A 24773-nucleotide genomic window follows, 5' to 3' on the forward strand; every position below is an offset into this window, starting at 1 on the left:
AGTACTCTCTCCGTCCCCCAATTTGAGTCACTCTTTGACTCGGTACGAGTTTTAAGAAAAAGTTTGAATGTGTGGTGTAATAAATGGAGTTAGGTAGTGAATGTGGGGCCTCCTTGACTTTTATGTAATAAAGGGTAATTTTGATGTCCAAAAATGGTAAGTGGGAAGAGTGACTCTTATTCGGGGACGACCCGAAATGGAAAAGAGTGACTCAAATTGGGGTAGGTCTAGTTTTTTTTTCTATATATGTGTTGATTGGGCTTAAAACTCAACTATCTCGAGCTGACGGTGAGGGGAATTGAAGGAGATAGGACATGCTGGACAATGGAAACCACCCTTTTTAGTATCCCCTAGTCAGTATGAATGAAGCGAGTATGAGAGAAAAGCCCACCCCTAGAGACAAGCACAAAAGCCCTCTTAAAATGTGAGTTAAAGCCTAAAGTGGAACCACTTTCCACTAATTCAGAAAAGAAAAGAGTGGCTGCCACAAGGTGCCTAGGGTAAAGTGACCACGTGTAGCAAACACTGAAGGCAGTAGGAAACCCTCCCTCGAAAAAAAAACCACCTTTAGAACCCCACTTTCTAGCCATATATACCCCGATATAACCCATTAACCACTGGAACTGTGTGTGTGCAAGGCATAAGGCAAGGAGGCAACTGGCCAGAAGTACAGACAAGAAAGAAACCAACTAGAGCGAGAAATGATAAAGCAAGGAGAAAATCGACCAGGAAGTAATTCCACGTCCAAAAAAATTAAGAAGGAATAAGGTGGCTAAGCCACGAAAGGAAAGAAGAAGAATGAGAAGAAAATGGTCGAAAATACTTGACCACACCAAAATAATGAGAAGGAATAAGGTTGGCAAAGCCACAAGACGCTACTAACCAGTTGGGAAGAAACTTCAGAAAAAGTCCAGTAAAGCAGAGGTGACAGCTGAGAGCCAGAGCGCACACAGTTTCCCCATATCGGTATAGGATAGAGATTTTGAACCTTAGAGCCTTAGGAACAACCACCCGAAACACTATAAACCAATATCCCATTACAAGCCTAAAAGACCTTAAGTAGCCGCACGTGAGATCTAAGTCCGAAGCATTTGTGGTTCAGTATTGTGAGAGAATACAGTCCTTACACCCCTGGTGAGGAATGAGTGACAGAGCGAACCCATTGTTTGGCTGAGAGTTTGGGCGATCTTGACAAACGAATATACTGGCTAGGAGGGAAAAGGGGGGGGCGGCAGAAGTTCAAGGCTGTCTAAGGCCGGATTGCACCTGATCCAAGGGGAGGAATGGTTGAAAATATAGCCCAATTACTGTGTTTAATATGTTTGAGTGTTTAATTTGTCTTTTATGTGTGTTTGTCCTTGTTTACATGTTTTTCGTTGCATCACAGTTTAGAGTCTAGGTTAGGATAGAGTCTGTCAGGGGAGTAACAAGGCTAGAACTCGACTTACTTCTTTTGTTTGTCCTTCACGCTTGAGGACAAGCATGTGGTAAGTGTGAGCAGTTTGATAAGTCGTATTCTAGGCATTGGTTACTGGTCAGTATAATGTGCATAATTGGAATATATATGCAAAACAGTTGCTAAAGTGTGCAGGGATAGTGTTCTAGCCAGTATGGGAATATTCGGAGAATTCAGGTGAAAAGGGCGTCAGGATGTTGCTATCCTGACCAGTAGGCATGCCAGAAAGGCTCGAGATGGAGAAGAAGGATAGCTGGGAAGATTAGCCGCAAGCAAGGGGCAAAAGAGTCATTTCATGCAGAGAGTCTACCCTAAAAATCAAGGGAAGCCTCCCTATAAAAGGAAGCCACTTGGAGAAAAAAAAGAGGAGAGGAGAATTTTGGAGGTTTAGTTAGAAATCTCTCTTCGGTAGATCAATCCTTCAGCATTATCCTTCATATTTCTCGTTCCTCGCCACAGCCATGGTCACTTGAATATCGTTGGTTCGCTAGAGTACCACATCCTCTCGTTCCAGTCAGCGTGTTTCATCGTGTTAACAGTTCCATCGCCCGGAGTGGCAAACAATCTTTATTTGCTTTCTTAGTTAATTGCAACTTTGTTTTCTCACATTGGATTGTCGCATTTTTCAGTATTGCCTACGTTGAAGTTTAGTTGTGATCCAAACGTTTTATGCTATGAAGTTGTTTTTGTGCATCGGGTCTTGTTTGATTTAGTTATTTTCTGCCCGGATAGTTTAGATCTAGTGGTTTCGGTATGTTCCAGTGTTGAATCGCATGTTCTCATTCTGTCGTTAATTTCTCTAAGTTTGCAAGTTTAGATAGCTGTTAGATTTTAAATCTGAAATGGTTAAGTGTGAAAGTCCAGTTCACGTCAATTCTGCCAACTTGCATGTTGACCAGAAAGCGTAGTTACAGTTTCAGTGTTCGATCTTTAATTTGAAGTTTTAAGTGTAGATCTGTGTTCTTGAAGTTGTTAATCTGTGTTTTTATGGTGAGTAGTCTGGATGTGTTGATCTGATTTGATTCTTGTTGAAGACGATAACATTTCCATCCTACTTGGGGACCACTTTTGCTTTTTAGTTGCCTTTTACTTTTGTCCCTTACTTTTCAGATGGCACCTACAGATCTGACAGAGTAGCCACCCAACTATAAACGCATGCATGATTCGAAACTGAATTTAACTTTGGATCATTCACCGAATTTCCTGGGTCGAGCAACCAAGTTTCCTGGGTCAAGCAAATAAGTTTCCTAAAACAGCCAGACAACAGATCGTAAGAAAAGTAACAGATCAGATTTCCCTAAATAGCTACTGACAAGAAGGCTGCAACTAACAAACTAAAGCAGATTTGATCCTAACTACCAGCAAACTTCATCTTCTTCATGAAACTAAGCTAAAACAAAGCTAAAACAGAGCATTGAACACTATGAAAACAGAGCATGCTTCAAAACCTCTCGTAAACACGAAATTCAAGCTAGAACTGCCAGATCTACTCTCCTGGGTCAAGCGGAAAGCAGAATAAACACAGATATACCTTGCATGCATCACCTAAACTAACAGATCTCAGAAATCGAGCACGAGAACAACTAGATCTCAACCTCTAAACTACTGGAAATCATGTAAACATCATGGATCTAAACATCTAAGCCATCAATTGCGAAAAGCATCCAAGAAACATAAGTAAAAACATCATCAACATGAAAGTAAACACCAAAGCTTAATAAAACCATAAATAAGTCGAGATCCAAAGGCGGAGTCGTCAATTCCTCCGATGAAACTCGAGATCTTACTACATCGTCTCAAAAACGGTAAAGAAAGCAAGGATCCAACGTCGGAGGCGTCAATTCCACCGTCGAAACCATTGAACTAAGCTAAGAAATCAGCAACCAAACTAAACTAAACTAAGAGAGCAGTGGCGTTAAGCACCTATGAGAGTTTCATACCTAAACTACGAGAACGGTAGCGTTAAGCGCTACCGAGAGCTCCCTACCTAAACTACCATAGCTTAAGCGCTCCCTTCTTCATTCATGTTGGTCCATTTATATAGGGAGGCTTCAAGCTCGAATCCCTAGGGTATGCTCTTCATGATTTGACGTTTTTATCCTTAAAATAGGATCTTTTAAATCTGCTCCATTTTCCCTGCCCCGGTAATTGATCTTCATTCATGGGTCTGGCAGATTATTCATGCACTTGCTCTTTGACCTAGCGGATTTTTGACACTTTTTACTCTTTTTCTGCTCATTTTGCACCTGCTCGGTCAATTTGCAACATCCTCTTGACCCAGCAAATATCTGCACACTTAAGCTCAAATTTGCGCATTATCTCCCCAAAAAGGCATATAATATCACCAAAACCCAATGCATGAAACGAGCCTTATCAGAAAGCACTCCTGAATGCAATCGAGAAGACTAGTCCAACAGCCTCACAAGAAAAAGAAAAACCTCCAGGTCAAGGAGAAATTTCACCCCAGCAATACTATGGCCCCCAGGAGGGAGATTACCAGGCCCAAGTTAACGCTATGGGAAGTTGGAACCTAGATGGAAGTTGGAATCCGGGGAGGCAAAGGGATGCACCCTGGAGGAACCATCTCAATTTTAGATGGTCTGACAATGATCCGAACCAGCCACCCCCACAACAGAACACTCAGTTGACACAACAACCAGAGAGACAGACTAATTGGTCTGGGAGAAATCAGGAGGGGCAGAGCAACTGGAACAACCAGAACCAGGGAGACCACTCTAATTGGGGGAATAGGGATCAGACTCAGGGGAACTCTTACGTACCGCCACACCAGAGGAACTACACTGGATACTATCAGAATTCCCAACCACCTTACCAAGGGAACCAAGGGCCAGGAAATCAGTTCCACAATACTTCAGGGGGTCAAGGAAACTTTCGTCCGAGTCAGGGAAGTGGACCACATCTGGGTACAGGACCAAGTTCAGGCCATGCGAGTTCTAAAACATCAAAGAATCTAGATGACATGGTACATGATTTAGTCAGTTCTCAACAGCATACGTAGAACAATGTGCAATCCAATAATGACGTAGTGCATAAGCTTCAAGATGCACAGCTAGAGCAGAAGGCAGCAATGGACATGCTGGCCAAACAGTTGTCTCAGATAGCGACCTCTTTGAGTGAAATACGAGGGAACGAAGGGAAGATTCCTGCTTCAGTGAGGCCACCAGACAGGTCTAACATCAGCCAAATCACTTTGAGATCTGGGAAAAGGTATGACGGCCCATTGATGAAAATGAATGAAGAGACACCTGCCACCGAAGGTGAGAAGCGGAAGAACCCAGTTCCTGAACCTGAAAATTCAAAAGTAGATAGTACCTTAAGGAGGGATGATATTCGGGAAGGTAAGCTGGATAGACCGCTAACCAGAGAAACTGAACCATTCTTCCTAGATCCAGAGCCAGAAGCGGAAAAGGAATTAGCAGGGGAAAAAATGGACGGAGTCCCAGCTGAAGGATCTGCACGACCAGGGAGGCAACTAAAGTCGTTCCCACACCGAGGAGAGACTAAGAAGAAAAAGGATGAGCCTGTGGATTTTATGGACATCTTTGGGAAATTGGAGATCAACCTACCATTTTTGCAGGCTTTGAAATTGCTGGTGTTCAGCAGATTGACCAAAGAGTTCATAGCCAGCAAGGCCAGACCCAGTGGAAAGATTCTGATTGGAGAAAATGTATCAGGGGCATCGATAAATGTTTTACCGCTTTCCATTTACAAGAAGCTGGTAGGAGTAAGTATGGTGGATACGAAAGTGGTGATTCAATTGGCGGATAGGTCGTGCATTTGTCCAGAGGGGGTTTTGGAAAATGTTATAGTCAAGGAGCATGATTTCATGTATCCAGCCGATTTCCATGTTATCAAAATGAGAGACAATGAGTCTGCAGAGTCTAGCGGCGTACTTCTAGGGAGACCTCTTCTCCGAACCGCTAAAACTATAATTGATGTTTTCGATGGAACCATATGCTTGGACTATAATGGGGAGAAGTATACTTTTAGCATAGACGAGGCAATGAAGAAACCTTTAGATGTAGAGAATTTGCATGCGATCGATGTTATTAACCCCCTGGTCCAGGAATTTCTTGAGACGGAGTTAATGCAGGAACAGATGAGTAATTCAGAGTCGAGCCATTCGATCGACATGGAGGTAGCTGGATGGTGCGAGGCAATGCACACAAGGGAGTTATCGGATGAAGAGCTGGCCGAAGCAATTTCAGAATTTTGCACGAATCCGGGGGCAGCAAGATTAAGAGGATCAGCCTATGTGGCTAATCTGGAAAGTACTCCAGGGATTGGAAAGGGAATGAAATCTGATGAAGAAAATAATCCCTTGCCCTAGGAAACAAGCACTCCCAAGAAGAAATTGAAAACGCTCCCTCCAGGACTCAAGTATGCCTATCTGGACGGAAACGCGGCATTTCCAGTAATCATCAATAGCAATTTGACCGAGGAACAGAAAAAGAAGTTACTGGATGTAATCAGAAGGAACAAAAAAGCGATAGGGTGGACTCTCTCAGACCTAGTAGGAATTAGTCCTGATCTTTGCATGCACCACATTAGGCTGGAGGAAGGTGCAAAGGCTTGTAGAGACCACCAACGCAAGCTGAATCCAAACATGAGAGAGGAGGTTCTAAAGGAGGTCTTGAAACTGCTTTCATTGGGTATATCATTTACTCCATACTTGATAGTGAATGGGTTAGTCTGGTCAATATGGTACCTAAAAAGTCAGGAATACAGGTGGTTAAGAATGACAAGAATGAATTGGTGCCTACTCGCCTAGTTACTGGCTGGAGGATGTGCATCGATTATAGAAAGTTGAATGAAGCAACCAGGAAGTACCATTTTCCATTACCATTCATTGACCAGATGCTGGAGAGATTGGCTGGAAAGCAATATTTCTGTTTCCTTGACGGGTATAGTGGATACTTCCAGATCTATGTAGATCCCGATGACCAGGAGAAGACTACATTTACGTGTCCATTTGGCACGTATGATTTTAGAAGAATGTCGTTTGGACTGTGCAATGCGCCAGGCACCTTTCAACGTTGTATGATGAGTATCTTCTCGGATCTACTGGAGGATTGCATCGATATTTTCTTGGACGATTTCACCGTTTATGGAAATTCCTTTGACTCATGTTTAGCAAGCTTGGATATAGTGTTAAGGAGGTGCCAGGAGAAGAATTTAGTCCTCAATTTTGAAAAATGCCACTTCATGGTACCGAAGGGAATCGTCTTGGGGCATGTAGTCTCCGAGAAAGGCATACAGGTGGACCCAACAAAGGTTGATGTGATTTCAAAATTGCCTTACCCCACGAAACAGAAAGAAGTTAGGGGATTCCTAGGGCATGCAGGGTTTTATAGAAGATTCATAAAGGACTTCGCGAAGATTGCTCAGCCACTTACCCATCTGTTGCACAATGATGTTGAGTTCATTTTCGACGAGGAATGTAAAAAGGCTTTTCAGCTGTTGAAAGATAAACTGATATCAGCCCCTATTATCAGAGCACCTGACTGGAGTCTGCCGTTTAAAATAATGTGTGATGCAAGTGACTACGCAGTAGGGGCGGTGCTAGGTCAAAGGATAGATAGAAAAAGTTACGTGATCTTCTATGCCTCAAAGACACTAAACCAGGCCCAGAAGAATTATGACACCACAAAAAAGGAAATGCTGGCCGTCGTGTATTCCTTTGAAAAATTCCGACCATACTTACTAGGGTCTAGTGTGATCATTTTTACCGATCACGCAGCTATTGAGTACTTACTGGTGAAGAAAGAATCCAAGCCAAGGTTAATCCGTTGGGTACTTCTCTTGCAAGAATTTGATTGGGAAGCAAAGGATAAGAAAGAAACAGAGAATAAGGTGGCGGACCACCTGAGTCGGATTTTTCAGGGAGAGACGGACGAAGCAATACCTGATGCATTCCCAGAGGAGCATTTGTATTATATGGAAAACTCTGCTAGACCCATCAGATGGGAAGATATAATGGCAGTAACAGGTCCAGGGGATACTGAAAAGGGGAAGTGCCAACTAGACGCCGAACCTTGGTTCGTAGATATAACTAATTACTTGGTTACTGGAGAAATGCCTAGTTCTCAAGAAATCACCCGGGCCCAGAAGATGAAACTGAAAAGCAAAGCCAAGTACTCCCTCCGTTGCTTGTTAATAGAGGCATTTCTTTTCGGCACGGAGTTTAAGAATAGTGTGTTAAATGGATGGTGAAAAAAGTAAGAGAGGGTAAAGTAAGAGAGATGAAGAGAGAATAAAGTAAAAAGAAGAATTACTTTTTGCTAAAAGTAGAAATGACTCAATTAACTTAGAACTTCCTAAAATAGAAAAATGACTCTATTAACATGGAACGGAGGGAGTACTATTTTTGGGACGACCCGTATTTATGGAGAATGGGAGCCGACCAAGTAATTAGAAGGTGTATTCCAAAATGGGAACAAAGGGATGTGCTTAATCATTGTCATGCCCTAGCTTGTGGAGGTCACTTTGGACCAAGGAAGACTGCAAGGAAGGTGTTAGATAGTGGTTTCTATTAGCCTAAATTACACAAGGATGCCTTCAAATTTTTCCAAAATTGTGAAAGATGTCAACAGACCGGGTGAATTTCCAAGAGAGACGAAATGCCACAGTTCCCTGTGATTGTTTGTGAAATTTTCGACGTATGGGGGATGGACTACATGGGTCCATTCCCATCTTCATATGGAAACACGTACATCCTCGTGGAAGTCGATTATGTGTCTTAATGGATAGAGGCTAAGGCTACAACCTCTTGTGAAGCCGGTGAAGTGGCTAAGTTCCTTAGAGCTAACATTTTCAATCGGTACGGAATACCTCGTGCCATAATATCCGACCAAGGGACACATTTCTGTCACCGGATGATAGAAGCTTTGATGAGGAAGTACGGGGTCCACCACAGACTTTCTACCCCTTATCATCCCCAGTCTAATGGACAGGCGGAAATCTCAAACAGGGAAATCAAAGCAATACTGGAAAACACGGTGAATCCGTCAAGGAAGGACTTGAGTAAGAGGCTTGGAGATGCGTTATGGGCCTACAGGACAGCTTACAAAATGCCCATTGGAATGTCACCTTACAGGTTGGTTTTTGGCAAGATGTGCCACCTGCCCGTAGGAGTGGAACATAGAGCATACTGGGCGGTCAAGGAAATTAATATGAGACCCCAGGCTTCGGAGGAAGAGAGGAAGTTGCAACTCCAAGAACTAGAGGAGTTAAGACTGGAGTCATATGAATCCGCAATGTGGTACAAAGAGAAGACAAGACTCTGGCATGACAAGAACCTCCGGGTCAAGGAATTACGAGTAGGCCAGAAAGTGCTCCTTTTCCAATCCAGGCTCAAGCTGATGCCTGGGAAGCTTAAATCCAAATGGATCGGGCCGTACACTATTGTTGGCATTCGAGCAAACGGAGCTGTGGAAATCCATGACAGTGCCTCGAACTCTACTCCTTTTCTTGTGAATGGTCATCGGGTAAAGATTTTTAGGGATAATTCTGAGTTGTGCGTAGTGGAGGAAGTGCCACTACACACACTTTCTGTTATCACCTAATCGGTCTGATGAGTAGTGCTTTCGCTGAATTCCTGGCTCAGGTAAATAGAAATGCATTTTCAATTTATATACTGAACCAGGGGCTCTCGAGGAGCACTCAATCGAGACAGATGAGCCAGAGGAGTGTTTGAATTTTGAGCCTGCGGAAGTTTGGATCACCAAGGGTTTGCTAGACGCGATGAAGAAATTCGAGGATCCCAAAAGGGCTGCGACTTACAAGCAGCAGTGTAGCACAAATAAACTTGCAAAGTCTGGAAAACGTTATGATCCTGAGGAGCTGAAGGAGATAGCTTGTGACGAGGATTTCCGGCAATACATCGATGCCATCGGGTTTAACTGGTTGCTAAGGCATAGCACTGCGGACGTACCGACGGCCCTAGCACGTGAATTTTTCTCTACCTTTCGATTAAAGCCCACGACAGATTTGGATACAGATTCGATCACTTTCTGTCTGTTTACGGAAGAACACGAGATGAGCATTCGGGAATGGTCTCTCCGGATGGGACTGTTCACTCGTGCAGAGGATGACGAGGGAATCTGGAACGATCGAATGGTAGGGGCGCCGAAATTCACTCCTGGCTTCAAACCACAATCTGCGTGGGAATTCATCATACATCTAAAGGTGGGACAGTTTAAAAACAAACAACTCGAAAGGGTTTCACATCGGGAATCACGTGCTTCGCTTTGCTCAGACCTTTGTCAGCTATAATCTTATGGGTACTGCCAACTCTGCCTTGACGACGGCGGATCTTTACTTCACGTGGTGTATGGCCACAGGAGTCAAAGTGCACCTAGGCTACTGGTTAGCCCAAGCGTGTCACCAAATGGTCGCGAATCCTTCCCGACACATGTATACGTGTCCCCTCTTAGGGGCTTACTTACAAGGCAATACCGTAATATAGATTGCTAAATCTGCCCCCGAGGTAGATATGTGTGAGTCCCCGGAGGTTTTCAACGTGGACTATTTCTTCAATAAAGGATTGCTATACATGCATGGGAAGGACGTGTGTTTCTATGAAGTCGGCAGATTGGTGCCCCAGGTCAAGCAGGAGCAGGAAGTTATTGAGTTCAAATCCAGTGCTGGGTATGATGAGGTGAAAACGGAAGTGAGTGTTATGCGCAAGGAATTGAGTGAGGTCAGGAAAGAAATGGGTGTGTTGAACAAAGAACTCAGTGACACCCGGAATGAGATGACCGGATTGAGGACAGGGTTGGGCGGAATTAGGGAAGAGATGCAAGCCCTCAAGGGGTGCATCACTGTTTTGGTGAGAAAGTCATCTACACAGAACGATCGAACGGCGGAAGCCGTCAACTTAATGATGATGATGACGAAGTGGCTAAGGGAGAGATTTCCCGAGCCTCAAATGACATTACTTGCTGGATCTAGCAGTATGCTCAAACAGCCAGGGCAAGGAAGTGCAGCACTACAGCTCCCCCCACCATCAACCAAGCCCTTGACAGCCCCGTCCGCATCCAAGCCCGTGTCAGTCAGGAAGCCGGTCTCTACGAGAAGTGAGAAGGAGGGTGTTCAGCCAGAGTCGCCGGTGAGGAAGAAAGCGAGAGTGACCCGACCCTATGTCCCGTCCCAGTTTGGCTCCCAAGGGGGCCAAACCCCGAATTGAAATTCCCCCATGAACAAGTAACTTCTACTTCCTGTTTTCTTTCTTTCTTCCGTTTATACTTTGCAATTTTTCGTATGTTATGTGCCTCTGCATGTTTTATTTTATATGTTTGTGCCTTCACTCCCTTAGCCCAATGTTTGGTCTAAGTGTGAGAAGAGATGTCCTTTTCATGCGTATTTTAGCTGTTTGTTTGTTGTGTTTTCTCCCACTTAGCCCGTTGTTCGGTCTAAGTGTGAGAAGTTTGCGTTGTTCATAAGTGTTGTCTGTTTTGTTTTGTGTTTGCGTGTCTGTTTTGTGCTGTTCATCCTTCCCTGTTTCCCCCCTTCACTAGGATAGCTTGGGGGCAAGCTTGAGTGCTTTGGGAGGGAGAGGGAATTAGTACAGTGGGTTTTGTTTAGGAGTCTCTAGGTCTAGTATTTTTGTGTGTCGCATGAGCTAGTGGATATAATAAGGCAAGATCCATTTCGTAAGAGCAATTGAAGATAGGATGCATGTCAACTTTGAGGCCTTTTTCCCTTAATAAGATGAATGCGGTCTGAATGAAGTAAGAACGATAGAAGATATCTTAGATAACCTAATTGTGAAGCCCCACTATAAGAGTAAGTTATAAGCCTAAACACTTTGAGCTAACATGTATAAAAAGGGCCGCCACTAGATGTTTAGGGAGAAGAGTCGGAAGGAGAAAAAATAGTGGGAAAAGGGTTCTGGAGGTATAAGCTGGACGAAGTCCAGAGGTGGAGGTATAAGCTGGACGAAGTTCAGGAAATAGGAGGTATAAGCTGGACGAAGTCCAGGGGAGAGATAATATTAAAAAATCGAAGGTATAAGCTGGACGAAGTCCAGGGGATACAACAATATATATATAAAAAAGGGGGGGAAATATAAAAATACATCCTAAGGGCAGGAAGCAATGGTACCCTGACCTAGCAAAAAAAGGGGGAAACGGTAGGAAGGAGAAACTCTCATAACCCGATGCATCAGTGGTGTAACTTTGACTTAAGAGTGATTCGATCCTAACATCCCTGGTGAGGAATGAGCGATCGAGTGAATCCAACAATTGGGAGGTCAATAGGCTATCTTGACGAACTGGCAGGCCGACTAGGTAGAAGAAGGAAAAGGGGAGGATTTGAAGACTGTAGACGAATCGGATAGACCTTAAGCTTATGGGGACGGCTGTCTAAAAGTTGAAGCTAGTTCATGCCTTTGATTGTTTTTCTTTAAGTGTTTGTCGTCTTTTCATTCAAGTCTGTTGTGTGTATATGTTTAGGAGTTTGTGTTTTGTTTGTAGAGTCGTTCATGGGATAACTGTGCATTGAAATTCGCCTTATTTCTTTTTCTTGTCTTTCATGCTTGAGGACAAGCAAGGTTTAAGTGTGAGCAGTTTGATAAGACTAATTTCATGTATAGATCTAGGGGTTAAATTCATACATTTGCGGGGTCTAACACATGTTTTAAGCCAGGTGTGTAGAAGATTTCGCCAGGTCTAGGAAGAAGAGAGGGTAATTGCATGGCCCAAGGAATCTGGCGAAAAGAGTGAGCGTTGTGGATAAGAATTACCAGACGGAGGAGATCAGAGAGCTGAAGGGCATAATGGAGACTTTTGCGAAGGCTTCTAGAAGATCAAACCCGCATCTATATAAGGAAGAGAGAATGCATTCATTAGAGGTTGGGACTCCTGGCATTAGGCCTTTTAGCTCTCAGCTCACACACACTTCTACACACTTTAAGGGGTTCATCGGGAAGTTAGGGGTTTTTTTTGGGTTTACGCTTGTTTGTTTGTTGGCAGTTGGGTAACACCGTCCTCACAGAGGGCGAAGATACAATTTAATCGCTTTCATTTTATTTGGTGTTTCTGAATTCTACCGAGCTTCGCTGTTCGAAGTTCGACACTGTTTGTCTGAGTATTTCACGATTTATGGCAGTTTTACTTTCAGTTATGTTGATGATGTTGACGTCTGATTTCGTGGATGAGTGTTTCTGAGTTCAAGTTTATTTACTTGTTTGGATGCTTTTCGCATTTGCTTATTGATCGGAATGTGTTGGTTGAATCGAGACGTTTGGAGTGAAGTTTGGCTGAGTTTGAGTTCAGATTGTTTGGATCCGGAGTGGATTGAGCACCCAACATGGAGATCTGAAACAAAGTTAGTTTAATTTGATGCCTAGTGTTCATGTTTTAATTTCTTTCCGTCTAGTTTACGTCGATCTGTTTAATCTCCGTCTGATTGTGAGTTTCCGGCATCCCAATTTTTATGTTCTGTTTGAATCGCAATGTTTACGTTGTTTTCTTCATATCCGAGTGTGAATCTGGTGCAGAGGTGAACGTAGTTTGTAGTTAGTTTGTAATCTGTTAATCGCAGCTTTTTTTCTTCCATACTTGCTATTTCTGGAATTTGGTCCCCACTGTTACTCGCTTTCTGTTTAGTTAAATTAGGAATCTGTTTGCTCAATCTAGGAAGAGAGTTGGTTGTTTGCGGTCATAAGGATGTTTGATGTCAGCATGATGTTTACAGTTCCTAGGTCTAGTGTTTGATTACGTGCCTAGGTCTAGCAGTAGTTAACCTCAACCCAATTTGCGTGGCAGTTGCCGCTTTTTAGTCCAAAGTCCTCTAAATGCTCTCTTACGCATCCATCTTCGTGGGATCGACCCCTTGCTTCTCTATACTAGTCTATAGTATAACAGGTTGAGGGATCTTTGAAACGCGAGAGTCGTGTGTCCAACGACTGAGTCTTCTATATTCCCTTGAGTTCCTAGTCCTAGTAATCTAGTGGATTCACTGGAGTAAGTAGCTCGACCTAGAATACACAACACTCTCTCGCGGTCTCTTCAGATACTATGAGAGCATATAAGTGAAAAACTGTCAACATTTTACACATTCGCATTTTACAAGGTAATTTACTAATAGGAGTAATATAATATTATTAATAAAACGTGTTCTTCTTCATTAACCACACGACTGCCATTGTTGTTACATTTTTCAACTCTGTAATTTTTTATACTTTACTTTCGTTCAGCCCCTCCTTACCTTTCAACATTTGATCATTTAGGCGTCTAAAACAATATTTTAGTGAGGGCTGAAAATGATTTGCAGAATTTTCCAAAAATTTAAAAGTAGAAAATCAAGAAAATGGAACTCTTGGGAGGGGCTTAAGCCCTTCCCCACCTCTTACTGTGTGTACCCCACTGCTTTGGAGATTCGTCATATTCATACATGCGCGCCTTTACGCCTTTTCATATTCTGTTGAATAGACTAAATATCTTTTAGTTACTACTATTCCAGTTTACTAAGAAGATAAATGAATTGAACAAAAAACCCTTGAAATATAGCAAGGGAAATATAAGCGCGTGGGAAATATCAAATAGGATTTGACAAAAGGCTGGGTAAGGTCTGCAAATCAGTGTAGGTGTGCGCAGAGTAGGTTTGCAGGTTGCGGGTACTTTGACTAAAATGCCCTTCAAGGCATTTGGATATTTTGGTCCGAAAGTTGGCTACAAAAACAAGATATGTGATTTTGTTTAAGGTTAGGGCCGTCTGATGATTTTTTTTTGTTAGGGGCCTGATATATCACAAACAAAAAAGTTAGGAACTTTTCATGTAGTTCACTCTTAATATTAATTTCATTAGTTTTTTTTTTTTTACTAGACTAATTTTGATTAAAACTCTTATTATTTCTAAAGATTACATTTTTGTAAAATGGAGAGAATGACAAAAGAAAAAGAAAAAATTGACATCACCTCACTAATTACAAGTTGTAATTGTCGTTTGAATAAAACGTTTGTGTCAAATTTAGGAAATAATTTAGAAAGTGTTACTATAATAGTATTTAAAACTTAGTTACACTACTCGTAATATTTGGAGAGCTAAAAGTTAAATCATGCTACATTTAAATAGGGAATCGGGATTGACTTATTCAACTATTATTATTATTATTATTATTATTATTTCATCTTCTTCCTCATCCCAATTCTATGCTGCAGCCATTATTCCAAGAAGGTAAGTTTTTTCTGTAAATTTATCTTTCAGCCCCTCCTTTACAATAAATCTCTTTCCCATTAAATCACAAAGATATCAATTTGGGAAGGGCTGAAGATAGTTTTTCAAAATTTTGAAAAATTTTATAGTAGAAATTTATTATAAAAAAAAAGTTTGGGAAGGGCTTAAGCCCCTCACCTCCAATTGTGTCCGCCACTGATTAGGATTATTCCAATTGTACAGTCGTTTACAAAATTTGGATTCATGTTTTGTTGCGAATCTAATTATTTTTTAAAAAGTTGGATGTTTTTTTTATTTTGATCAGTCTTAACTGTTACTTCCTCGGTTCACCATTAGGAGTCCCGGTTTATCATTTTAGCCCGATCTCCATTAAAAATCTCGATTCACTTTTACTATAAATGGTAGGTACACCTCACTTTCCACTAACTCATTTTCTCATTTCACACACATTCTATTATAAAATTAATTGAACTAGTTGCTTTTGCCGATACACTCACCGGCTTTATTTTTAAATCATTGCCTATTTCTTATAGCACTTCCTCATGGGCATGCAACTACGTACAAAAGCATCACAATATTTCCACACCAAACTACTATATTTATTGGACAGTAGTATGATTTAGTAATTAAGTGGAATGCTGGTCGACGTAGCTAGCTTTTCATGGAAATCCACCTCCTCCGCCTGAACCTCCACCAAAACCGCCGCCTGAACCTCCACCAAAACCGCCGCCAAGGCCGACTCCTCCACCCAAACTTCCACCAAACCCACTACCCGAGCCTCCTCCTCCACCAAGCCCGCCACCCAAGCCTCCTCCTCCACCCGAACCTCCGCCAAACCCACCACCTGAGCCTCCACCTCCGCCAAGACCGCCTCCTCCTCCCGAACCTCCACCCGAGTCTCCACCACCTCCATAGCCACCGAGGAACTTCTCATCATTGTAAGAAGCCTCGGATTCATCGGCAAGCATGCGCGTATTGGTGGCGCAGAAAACTAGGGCACTCAGAAACAAAACAAGAAGAAGCTTCATAGCCATGTTAAAATCTGGATTTGTTGATTGATCGACCACTAAAAAGGGATATATATAGGAAGTGAAATTTTATAATTACCCTAGACCATATCCTCATCCATAAACAACTAAACCAAATGATAATTAATGCAATCTTAATGCAAGTTGCAACCACCCGATTACTTTCGGAAGAAGATCATATAGGCTGACGTTTTCAATCTCTAACTATATTGAAGACTATTCATCTCTAAACGTCTTTGAATCAATCAATAATTGATGACTATATACATTTCTTGAGACAAACTACTAAAATCAATCAATAATTGATGACTACTTTACTATAATTAATTCATAAAATAAAAATTTTGTTCAAATATCGGAGCAGTATTGGATAATCATTCCCATCACTATATAGGGTATACCGATAGTATTTCTTATATAATGCAATCGATGCATGAAATCAAAGAAAAGAAAAGGTAAATTTCAACGAGTTAATTAGTATAATATATAAAATTGAGTCAACATTCCACTTCTTTTCTCACCTACTTTCCTTTATTTTCTTAAAACTCGTTCCTCGCCACAGCCATGGTCACCGAAAGTTTCCTCAGTCCACCGGAAAAGCGCCTTCCATCGTTCCAGCCAGTTCATTTCGTAGTCGTAGCAGTTTCATCGCCCGGAGTGGCAAAACATTCTTTATTCGCTTTTTTAGTTAATCGTACTTGTTTTTCTGTCGTTGGATCTGTTGCATATTCAGTACTTGTTATCTTTTGAAGTGTTTTGTTGGAATCTAAACGTTTTATGCAATGAAGTTATTTTTATGCATCTCTTTCGGTTTGAATTTGTTTCATTCTGCCTAGGTAGCCTAGATCTAGTTGTCGCAGTAATTTCTAAGTCTTGAAAGCATGATTTCATTTGCAGTTGCTCGATCTGAGATTGTTAGTTAAGTTTGTTGTTTAGATTTAGTTTCCGAAGTGATTCGGTGCGAAATCCGAGTTTACGTGAATTCTGCCACCTTGCATGTCGTCCAGTAAGTGTAGTTCTTGATTTTACTTGATTAATCTTCGATTTTAGAGTGTTAATTTGTGGATCTGAATTGTGAAGTTGTAAATCTGAAAGTGTTATCTATGGAATCAGAGTTTGTTTGATTTTGTGCATATTTGTTGGAGCAACATCCACATCCAAGTTTGGGACCACTTTTGCTTTTTAGTTACTTTTTGCTTTTGTCCTTTACTTTTCTGCTGGTACCGTACAAACCTGACAGTGCAGCCACCAACCCACCACTTATTCTCTGATATTCCGTTTAGCCTTTTATAGTAACTATCTACTCTCCACGTGTCCCTGAAACACCGTGTCCCCCACTCTCACGTACACAGCCACATGTCAATCACCTTCACACCTCCCAGTCAGTAGAGTTCCACTTTTAATTCCTGTCTAGGTAGAATCTCAACCCAAGCGTGGTGGCTAACCAAACCCCTCCAGATTATCACCACAATTACCAAAGCACGTCCATCTCTGTGGGATTCGACATTTACCTCCACTATACTAGCCAGTAGAAGTGGGTTGAGGAATTTCTTGATACTAGGTTCAAGTTGGCTGGGAATTCTATCCTGATCAGGTCGATACACCCTTGCTTGACACGACACCGAGAACCTGCACCATCAATAATCATGGGATAATTAGTCATAGCTAACCATCTATGACTAAAATAATCTCACAACTCAATCCTAATTTGTATCTTGCTATTATTTTATCTTGAAAAAATAACATAAAATATTAACACAACCTCCTCCGATTGAGGAAATAATTAAGGGAAAATAGTGTGTTTTAGCCTTCTTTGTATTGGAGTTTGTTCAGATTTTAAATTTTGTGTTTCATGATAATAGTATGACTTCTATAAGTTTATAATGTGGTTGTTACTAGTTACCTATTTGATTTAAATGCACATCCAGGAGGGATAAGGAAATGATTAAGGGAAAAACATCCTGGAGTTATTTTGGGCATTAAATGCAATTCCAACATGGTAAATGGTAACTGCTCCAGCAACAAATACCTTAACAAAAACTGAAACTACTACAAAGCTAACACACAATTAGAAACAACAATGATTGATCATAGTGCAGAGGCTTGTAAAAGGCCCCTCAACTGACGTAGTCCGCCTGATCCTTGGCGCCAAGCTGAGCGAGGTGGAGAGCAGCCACCTTCTCGGTGTAATTTTTGTGCCCCATGCATTTCCATTTCATATAGCTGAATCAATGTGTCATTGTCGACGCTGATACATATCTCATAGGCATAATCAAACAACTTATGTGTGTTCCCTGAAACCTCGATGTTGTTGTTGAGGAGCGAGCATGATCCGTCCGGTCCTATTTGAGGTGCCGTTTCGCCGCTGCTGGAATTGCAGACTCCGCAATAATAAACGTAAAATTTCATGTTTATTTTCTAATTTAAATATTCTTAGTAAATCTTTTATCATGATCAGTGGCGGACGCAGGAATATTAAAATTTCTCATACTCTCTTTCGTTTATAAAAAATAGTCTCGTTTTGCTATTTTTGGGTATCGACTAGTCCCATTGTTAAAATGGAAAGTTTCTTTCTCATATTTTTATCTACTTTTCTTTCTATCTATTTTACTTTACCTATTTTTTCTCTTTCTTTCTTACTTTATTAATTTCTCATTAAAACTCAGTTGTCCACAAATGAGACCTTTTTATGTGTCGTCATCTGTTAGACTTTACTCTCTTCATCTATCTTACTTTATTTCCTCTCTTACTAATCTCTTCATTTTAACCTTTAACACATCAATTTCTTAAATCATGTGCCCAAAAAACACCCCAACTACTTTGAGACGAATGGAGTAAAAATTATAAAAATGCATAAATGTCTAATATATAAAATTAATCCAACACATGTTTAACAAAAAAATAATACAATTCATGTTCTAGTTGTGTTTATTTTGCTAAAACAATAAATATATAATATATAAAAATGCATAATTATCTAATAAATACACGGTTTTGTAATCTATTTCCTTCATTTCCTAAAAATAGAAGTTCTTTCATTTTAGTTTGTTTTCTAAAAATAAAAACTCTCTATTTAGGAAATGGACCCCACAATCTTTTAATATTAGAGTGAACTACCTCAAAAGTCCTTAACTTTTCCGTTTGTGACACTGCAGGTCCCTACCAAAAAAATATCACCAGACAACCCTAACCTTCAACATAATCACATATCTTGTTTTTTCTGACTAAAATGCCCTTAAGCCCTAAAAGGGCATTCTGGTCATCTCAATAAAAATGCTGACAGTGGTGGCCTGCATGCTGCACAACATCTACTGTTCACACCTTTTTCTGAATAATTGAAGCATAATTATTATTTTTTTCACACCTGGTAAGTTATCAATTTTTAATTTAGATTAATCTTGTCATATGAAAATTTGAAAACACAACGTTAATATACATAAACATTTTATATAAAGCTAATCCAATACTTTTAAATTATTGAATTTACATAGATTACTTGGAAAGAAAATTAAAATTATATATTGTAAATGATGGTTTTTGCCGTGAAACCCTATAATTAGATTTTCTATTGGTTGATATTCATTTTAAAATTTCATTTACAACATCTAAAGCAGCACTATATTTAACAAAATGTTTTGAAATGATACTGATAAGGCTAATTTCATACATAGATCCAGGGGTTAAATTCATACATTTGCGGGGTCTAACACATGTTTTAAGCCAAGAGTGTAGAAGATTTCGCCAGGTCTAGGAAGAAGAGAGGGTAATTGCATGGCCCAAGGAATCTGGCGAAAAGAGTGAGCGTTGTGGAGAAGAATTACCAGACGGAGGAGATCAGGGAGCTAAAGGGCAGAATGGAGACTTCTGCGAAGGCTTCTAGAAGATCAAACCCGCATCTATATAAGGAAAGAAAATTAAAATTATATATTGCAAATGATTTTCTATTGGTTAATATTCATTTTAAAATTTCATTTACAACATCTAAAGCAGCACTATATTTAACAAAATGTTTTGAAATGATACTATGAGAGCATATAAGTGAACAACTGTCAACATTTTACACATTACACATTTTACAAGGTAATTTATTAATAAAATGTGTTCTTCTTCATTAACCACACGACAGCCATTGTTGTGATATTTTTCAACTCTGTAATTTTTGATACTTTACTTTCGTTCAGCCCCTCCTTACCTTTTGAACATCTGATCATTTAGGCGTCTAAAACAATATTTTAGTGAGGGCTGAAAATGATTTGCAGAATTTTCAAAAAATTTAAAAGTAGAAAATTCAAGAAAATGGAACTCTTGTGAGGGGCTTAAGCCCTTCCCCCACCTCTTACTGTGTGTACCCCACTGCTTTGGAGATTCATCATATTCATATATGTGTGCCTTTATGCCTTTTTCATATTTTGTTGAATAGACTAAATATCTTTTAGTTACTACTATTCCAGTTTACTAAGAAGATAAATGAATTGAACAAAAAACACTTGAAATATAGCAAGGGAAATATAAGCGCGTGGGAAATATCAAATAGGATTTGACAAAAGTCTGGGTAAGGTCTGCAAATCAGTGTAGGTGTGCGCAGGGTAGGTTTGCAGGTTGCGGGTACTTTGACTAAAATGCCCTTCAAGGCATTTGGGTATTTTGGTCCGAAAACTGGCTACAAAACCAAGATATGTGATTATGTTTAAGGTTAGGGTCGTCTGACGATTTTTTTTGTTAGGAGCCTGCAATGTCACAAACAAAAAAGTTAGGGACTTTTCATGTACTTCACTCTTAATATTAATTTCATTACTTTTTCTTTTTTTTTTACTAGATTAATTTTGATTAAAACTCTTATTATTTCTAAAGATTTCATTTTTTATAAATGGAGAGAATGACAAAAGAAAAAGAAAAAATTGACACCACCTCACCAATTACAAGCTGTAATTGTAGTTTGAATAAAACGCTTGTGTCAAATTTAGGAAACAATTTAGAAAGTGTTACTATAATAGTATTTAAAACTTAGTTACACTACTCGTAATATTTGGAGAGCTAAAAGTTAAATCATGCTACATTTAAGTAGGGAGTAGGGACCGACTTATTCAACTATTATTATTATATTCATATTTATTTATCTTCTTCCTCATCCCAATTCTATGTGGCAGCCATTAATCCAAGAAGTTAAGTTTTTTCTGTAATTTTATCTTTCACCCCCTAATTTCCACTAAATCTCTTTCCCATAAACCACAAAGATATCAATTTCGGAAGGGCTGAAGATAGTCTTTCAAAATTTTGAAAAATTTTATAGTTGAAATTTATTTTTAAAAAAACTTTGGGAAGGGCTTAAGCCCCTCACCTCCACTTGTGTCCACCACTAATTAGGATTATTCCAATTGTACAGTCGTTGTTTACAAAAATTGGATTCATGTTTTGTTTCAAATCTAATTATTTTTTTAAAAGTTGGACGTTTTTTATTTTGATCAGTCTTAACTGTTACTTCATCGGTCCATCATTAGGAGTCCCGGTTTACCATTTTAACCCGATCGCCATTAAAAATCTCGATTTACTTTACTTATAAATGATAGGTACACCTCATTTTTCACTAACTCATTTTCTCATTTCACACACATTCTATTATAAAATTAATTGAACTAGTTGTTTTGCTGATACACTCCCCTGCTTGATTTTTAAATCATTGCCTGTTTCTTATAGCACTTCGTCATGGGCATGCAACTACGTACAAAAGCATCACAATATTTCCACACCAAACTATTATATTTATTGGACAGTAGTATGATTTAGTAATTAAGTGGAATGCTGGTCGACGTAGCTAGCTTTTCATGGAAATCCACCAAAACCGCCGCCAAGGCCGCCTCCTCCACCCGAACCTCCGCCAAAACCGCCTCCTCCACCCTTCCCAAAACCGGCTCCTCCACCATAACCTCCACCAAATCCTCCACCCGACACTCCACCATCTCCATAGCCACCGAGGAACTTCTCATCATTGTAAGAAGCCTCGGATTCATCGGCAAGCATGCGCGCATTGGTGGCGCAGAAAACTAGGGCACTCAGAAACAAAACAAGAAGAAGCTTCGTAGCCATGTTGTTAAAATCTGGATTTGTTGATTGATCGACCACTAAAAAGGGATTTATATAGGAAGTGAAATCTTATAACCATAACCACTAAACCAAATGATAATTAATGCATTAATGCAATCTTAATGCAAGTTGCAACCACCCGTTTACTTTTGGAAGAAGATCATATAGGCTGATTTTTTCAACTTAATTAATTGATTCATGTCTCTAACGATATTGAAGACTTTTCATCTCTAAACGTCTTTGAATCAATCAATAATTGATGACTATATACATTTCTTGAGACAAACTACTAAAATCAATCAATAATTGATGACTACTTTACTACAATTAATTCATAAAATAAAAATTTTGTTCAAATATCGGAGTAGTATTGGATAATCATTCCCATCACTATATAGGGTATACCGATAGTATTTCTTATATAATGCAATAGATGCATGAAATCAATGAAAAGAAAAGGTAAATTTCAACGAGTTAATCTAGTATAATATATAAAATTGAGTCTACATTCCACTTCTTTTCTCACCCACTTTCCTTTATTTCTTAAAACTCGTTCCGAACTCAAATGGAACTCCTAATGGCGGACGGAGGGAGTAACTTTTAACAAGTGAAGAAAAAAAATGACATGAATATATCTCGAGCAATATAACCGTAATTAAAGACTTCAATAAAGAAAGCAATATGGAGCTGCCAAAAATGGAACTATAATTTCAACTAACTCAAAAATCCGTTGGATTAGCTTGCCGCAGAGGCTCTAACCAGCGAAAGGCAACAGTCGCACAATTCAATTACTAAAATTTTAATTGGGGGTAGAGTTTAATCATTTTCAATTACAGTATATAAACAGTAATTAAAACTCATATACTTAATTATTATTAAGAAAAATGCACCAGCCTCAGAAATTTTTATTGAGCAATAAATTATAAACGTAGAAAGTAGACACTGCAGTTTTATAGGCACAGTGAATATTGAGACTTGGATTGAAGCAGAGCAAACTCGAAATCATCCTCTATTTATTACAAGTAAATGACAATGCAAGTCTGCTACTTTGTGTCCTACAATGTTAAACTAGTAGAGCAAAAACAACTAAGCAAGCAAGCAAAATATATAGACTAGCCTCCATAACCGCCACCACCACCACCACGGCCATAGCTATTGCCTCCATAACCGCCACCACCACGCCCATAGCTATTGCGAGGAGATCTCTCCGTGGCCTGGCTCACGCGGATGTTCCTACCATTCAGTTCCTGCAGAGGTGACAAATATGTGAATCAAACAATGCTAGAGGCACGTCGAAGAAAGTTATATTGCTGTAAAACCATTCCTTTGTGCAGTTAATATTAGTACTCAGACTCTTACCTGTCCATCCATTGCTGATAGAGCCGAGTTAGCAGCCTCTTCACTAGTGAAACACACAAAACCAAACCCTCTCGATCTTCCAGAATCTCTGTCGACTATAACTTTTGCTTCATACAAATAGCTAAGTCAATAGATAGAAAGAAGCAACTTTGTGTTGAGCATACGCACATCAAGATACTTTGTGTTGCAACAAGCCCTTCCACACACTCACCTGAGTCAACATCACCGAAGCTGGAAAAGGCATCTCTGAGAAGAAAGCCCTATCAAAAGAACATAACATGCATATCAAGTCATAAAACAACTACCACACACAAACAAAGCTACAATGGTAAAATCCGAGAAATAAAAAACCTCCAATGAAAAGCTTGGTGGACATGCAGCGGATAGCATTAAACATCGAGGACTGCCCACTAATTGCACTAGAGGCAGATATGCTTTGCCTTAGCATTGTTCCAACTTTGTTGAAGCAAGCCATACTCGTGAGAAGCTGAATGAAACAACTATATAGTCAAATCTTAATCAAAGAACTACAAGAAAACCACGCATATCAACAACCAAAAGTTTCACATCACATTTAGATTCTCTAAATAAGACTGTAATCAATTAAGAAGTCATAACAATCCAATTACTCCAACCTGCCAACCAATTCTGGTTAAGAAAGTGACTAATTCAGCACCATTATGTCAAAAACAAGAAATAAATTCCTATTAAAGCACGGATGGAAAAAACTATATTTCACCTCTTTACTTCTGTTGTGCACCGTATCAGAAACAAACAACATCCGGTGAAAATTATATGTTTTAGGCATAATAATAATGTCATCGCACCACATAAAATACATAAAGCGCACCTTAAAAGAGGGGAAAATGACAGAATTCCAAATAAATTCAAAAAAATTCCAGATTTTATTCCGAATTGCAAATACAAGCAAAGATTAACGCATTTCGAGTACAACACATACAGAGAGGAATATATCTAAGAAAAACTCACTGGAAATCAAATTTTTTGAGATTTGAGAAGAAAGATATACCTCAGGGTTAGAGCATGAATAACCTCGTCCCCATTTCTGGCCCCAAGTCCCCTCCACGTCATCATTCCTCTACAGTTGCGGCCCAGGCCCCAACTCCTCTAACCTGTAGGCCGCAACTCGGGCCGCAACTAATAAATGACATTATTCACAACTTCAACATATTTAATTCGTAAACGCAATTCGTTGAACAATTAAAACCGGGAAAATGCATTGTTCATTAGAAATTAACATTACATTACTAGACGAAGCAAATTTAAAATACAAGAAACCCTGGCCACGACTACTACTTCTTCATTTGGGCGCGAAGGTAGGCAATCATCTCACAGTGCAACTCGAGCTCCTCTCCGACATCTTCGATGTATCCCTCGCTGTCAACTCCGTCAGCTAGCTCATCCGCAATGTAATATTCATCTCCGACAAAGTGTCGAACATCTTATCCAGAGACAGATTGGTCGGCGGTGGCACCATAGCGGGGTTGCTCGCAGTTGCCTTCCCCTTTGCTTTCCTCTTGGCCGCCTTTGTTCCCATCGGGCGGCTCTGAATGCTAGGAGAGGAGCCGAAGAAGTCGTCGTCCGTCACGTTGAGGTCGATCGCCGGACCTCAATCGCTCGAAGAGTAG

The 24773-nt window shown here is 40.0% G+C and overlaps 1 protein-coding gene across 1 annotated transcript; it reads right to left on the minus strand.

The window, feature by feature from the left end:
• Positions 1 to 22877: 22877 nt before the first annotated feature.
• Positions 22878 to 23910, minus strand: LOC121774424 (glycine-rich RNA-binding protein 2, mitochondrial-like). Its single transcript, XM_042171303.1, has 4 exons — positions 23476 to 23910; positions 23336 to 23384; positions 23125 to 23231; positions 22878 to 23012 (listed from the first exon to the last, which is right to left on the minus strand). The coding sequence occupies exons 1-4, from the start codon at positions 23512 to 23514 to the stop codon at positions 22878 to 22880; spliced, it is 330 nt and encodes a 109-aa protein (XP_042027237.1). The 5' UTR covers positions 23515 to 23910.
• Between the last annotated feature and the right edge of the window lie 863 nt (positions 23911 to 24773).

The sequence above is a fragment of the Salvia splendens genome, chromosome 17 (genome assembly GCF_004379255.2).
Source record: "Salvia splendens isolate huo1 chromosome 17, SspV2, whole genome shotgun sequence".
Classification (NCBI taxonomy): Eukaryota; Viridiplantae; Streptophyta; class Magnoliopsida; order Lamiales; family Lamiaceae; genus Salvia; species Salvia splendens.

What these genes read in the sequence shown, in the direction of transcription:
- LOC121774424 (XM_042171303.1), bottom strand. Translation starts at nt 23,514, where the DNA reads ATGCTATCCGCTGCATGTCCACCAAGCTTTTCATTGGAG. An exon ending in CACCAAGCTTTTCATTGGAG is followed by an intron (nt 23,385 to 23,475) that starts GTTTTTTATTTC and finishes TTCTTTTGATAG; the next exon opens with GGCTTTCTTCTCAGAGATGC. An exon ending in CTTCGGTGATGTTGACTCAG is followed by an intron (nt 23,232 to 23,335) that starts GTGAGTGTGTGG and finishes ATTTGTATGAAG; the next exon opens with CAAAAGTTATAGTCGACAGA.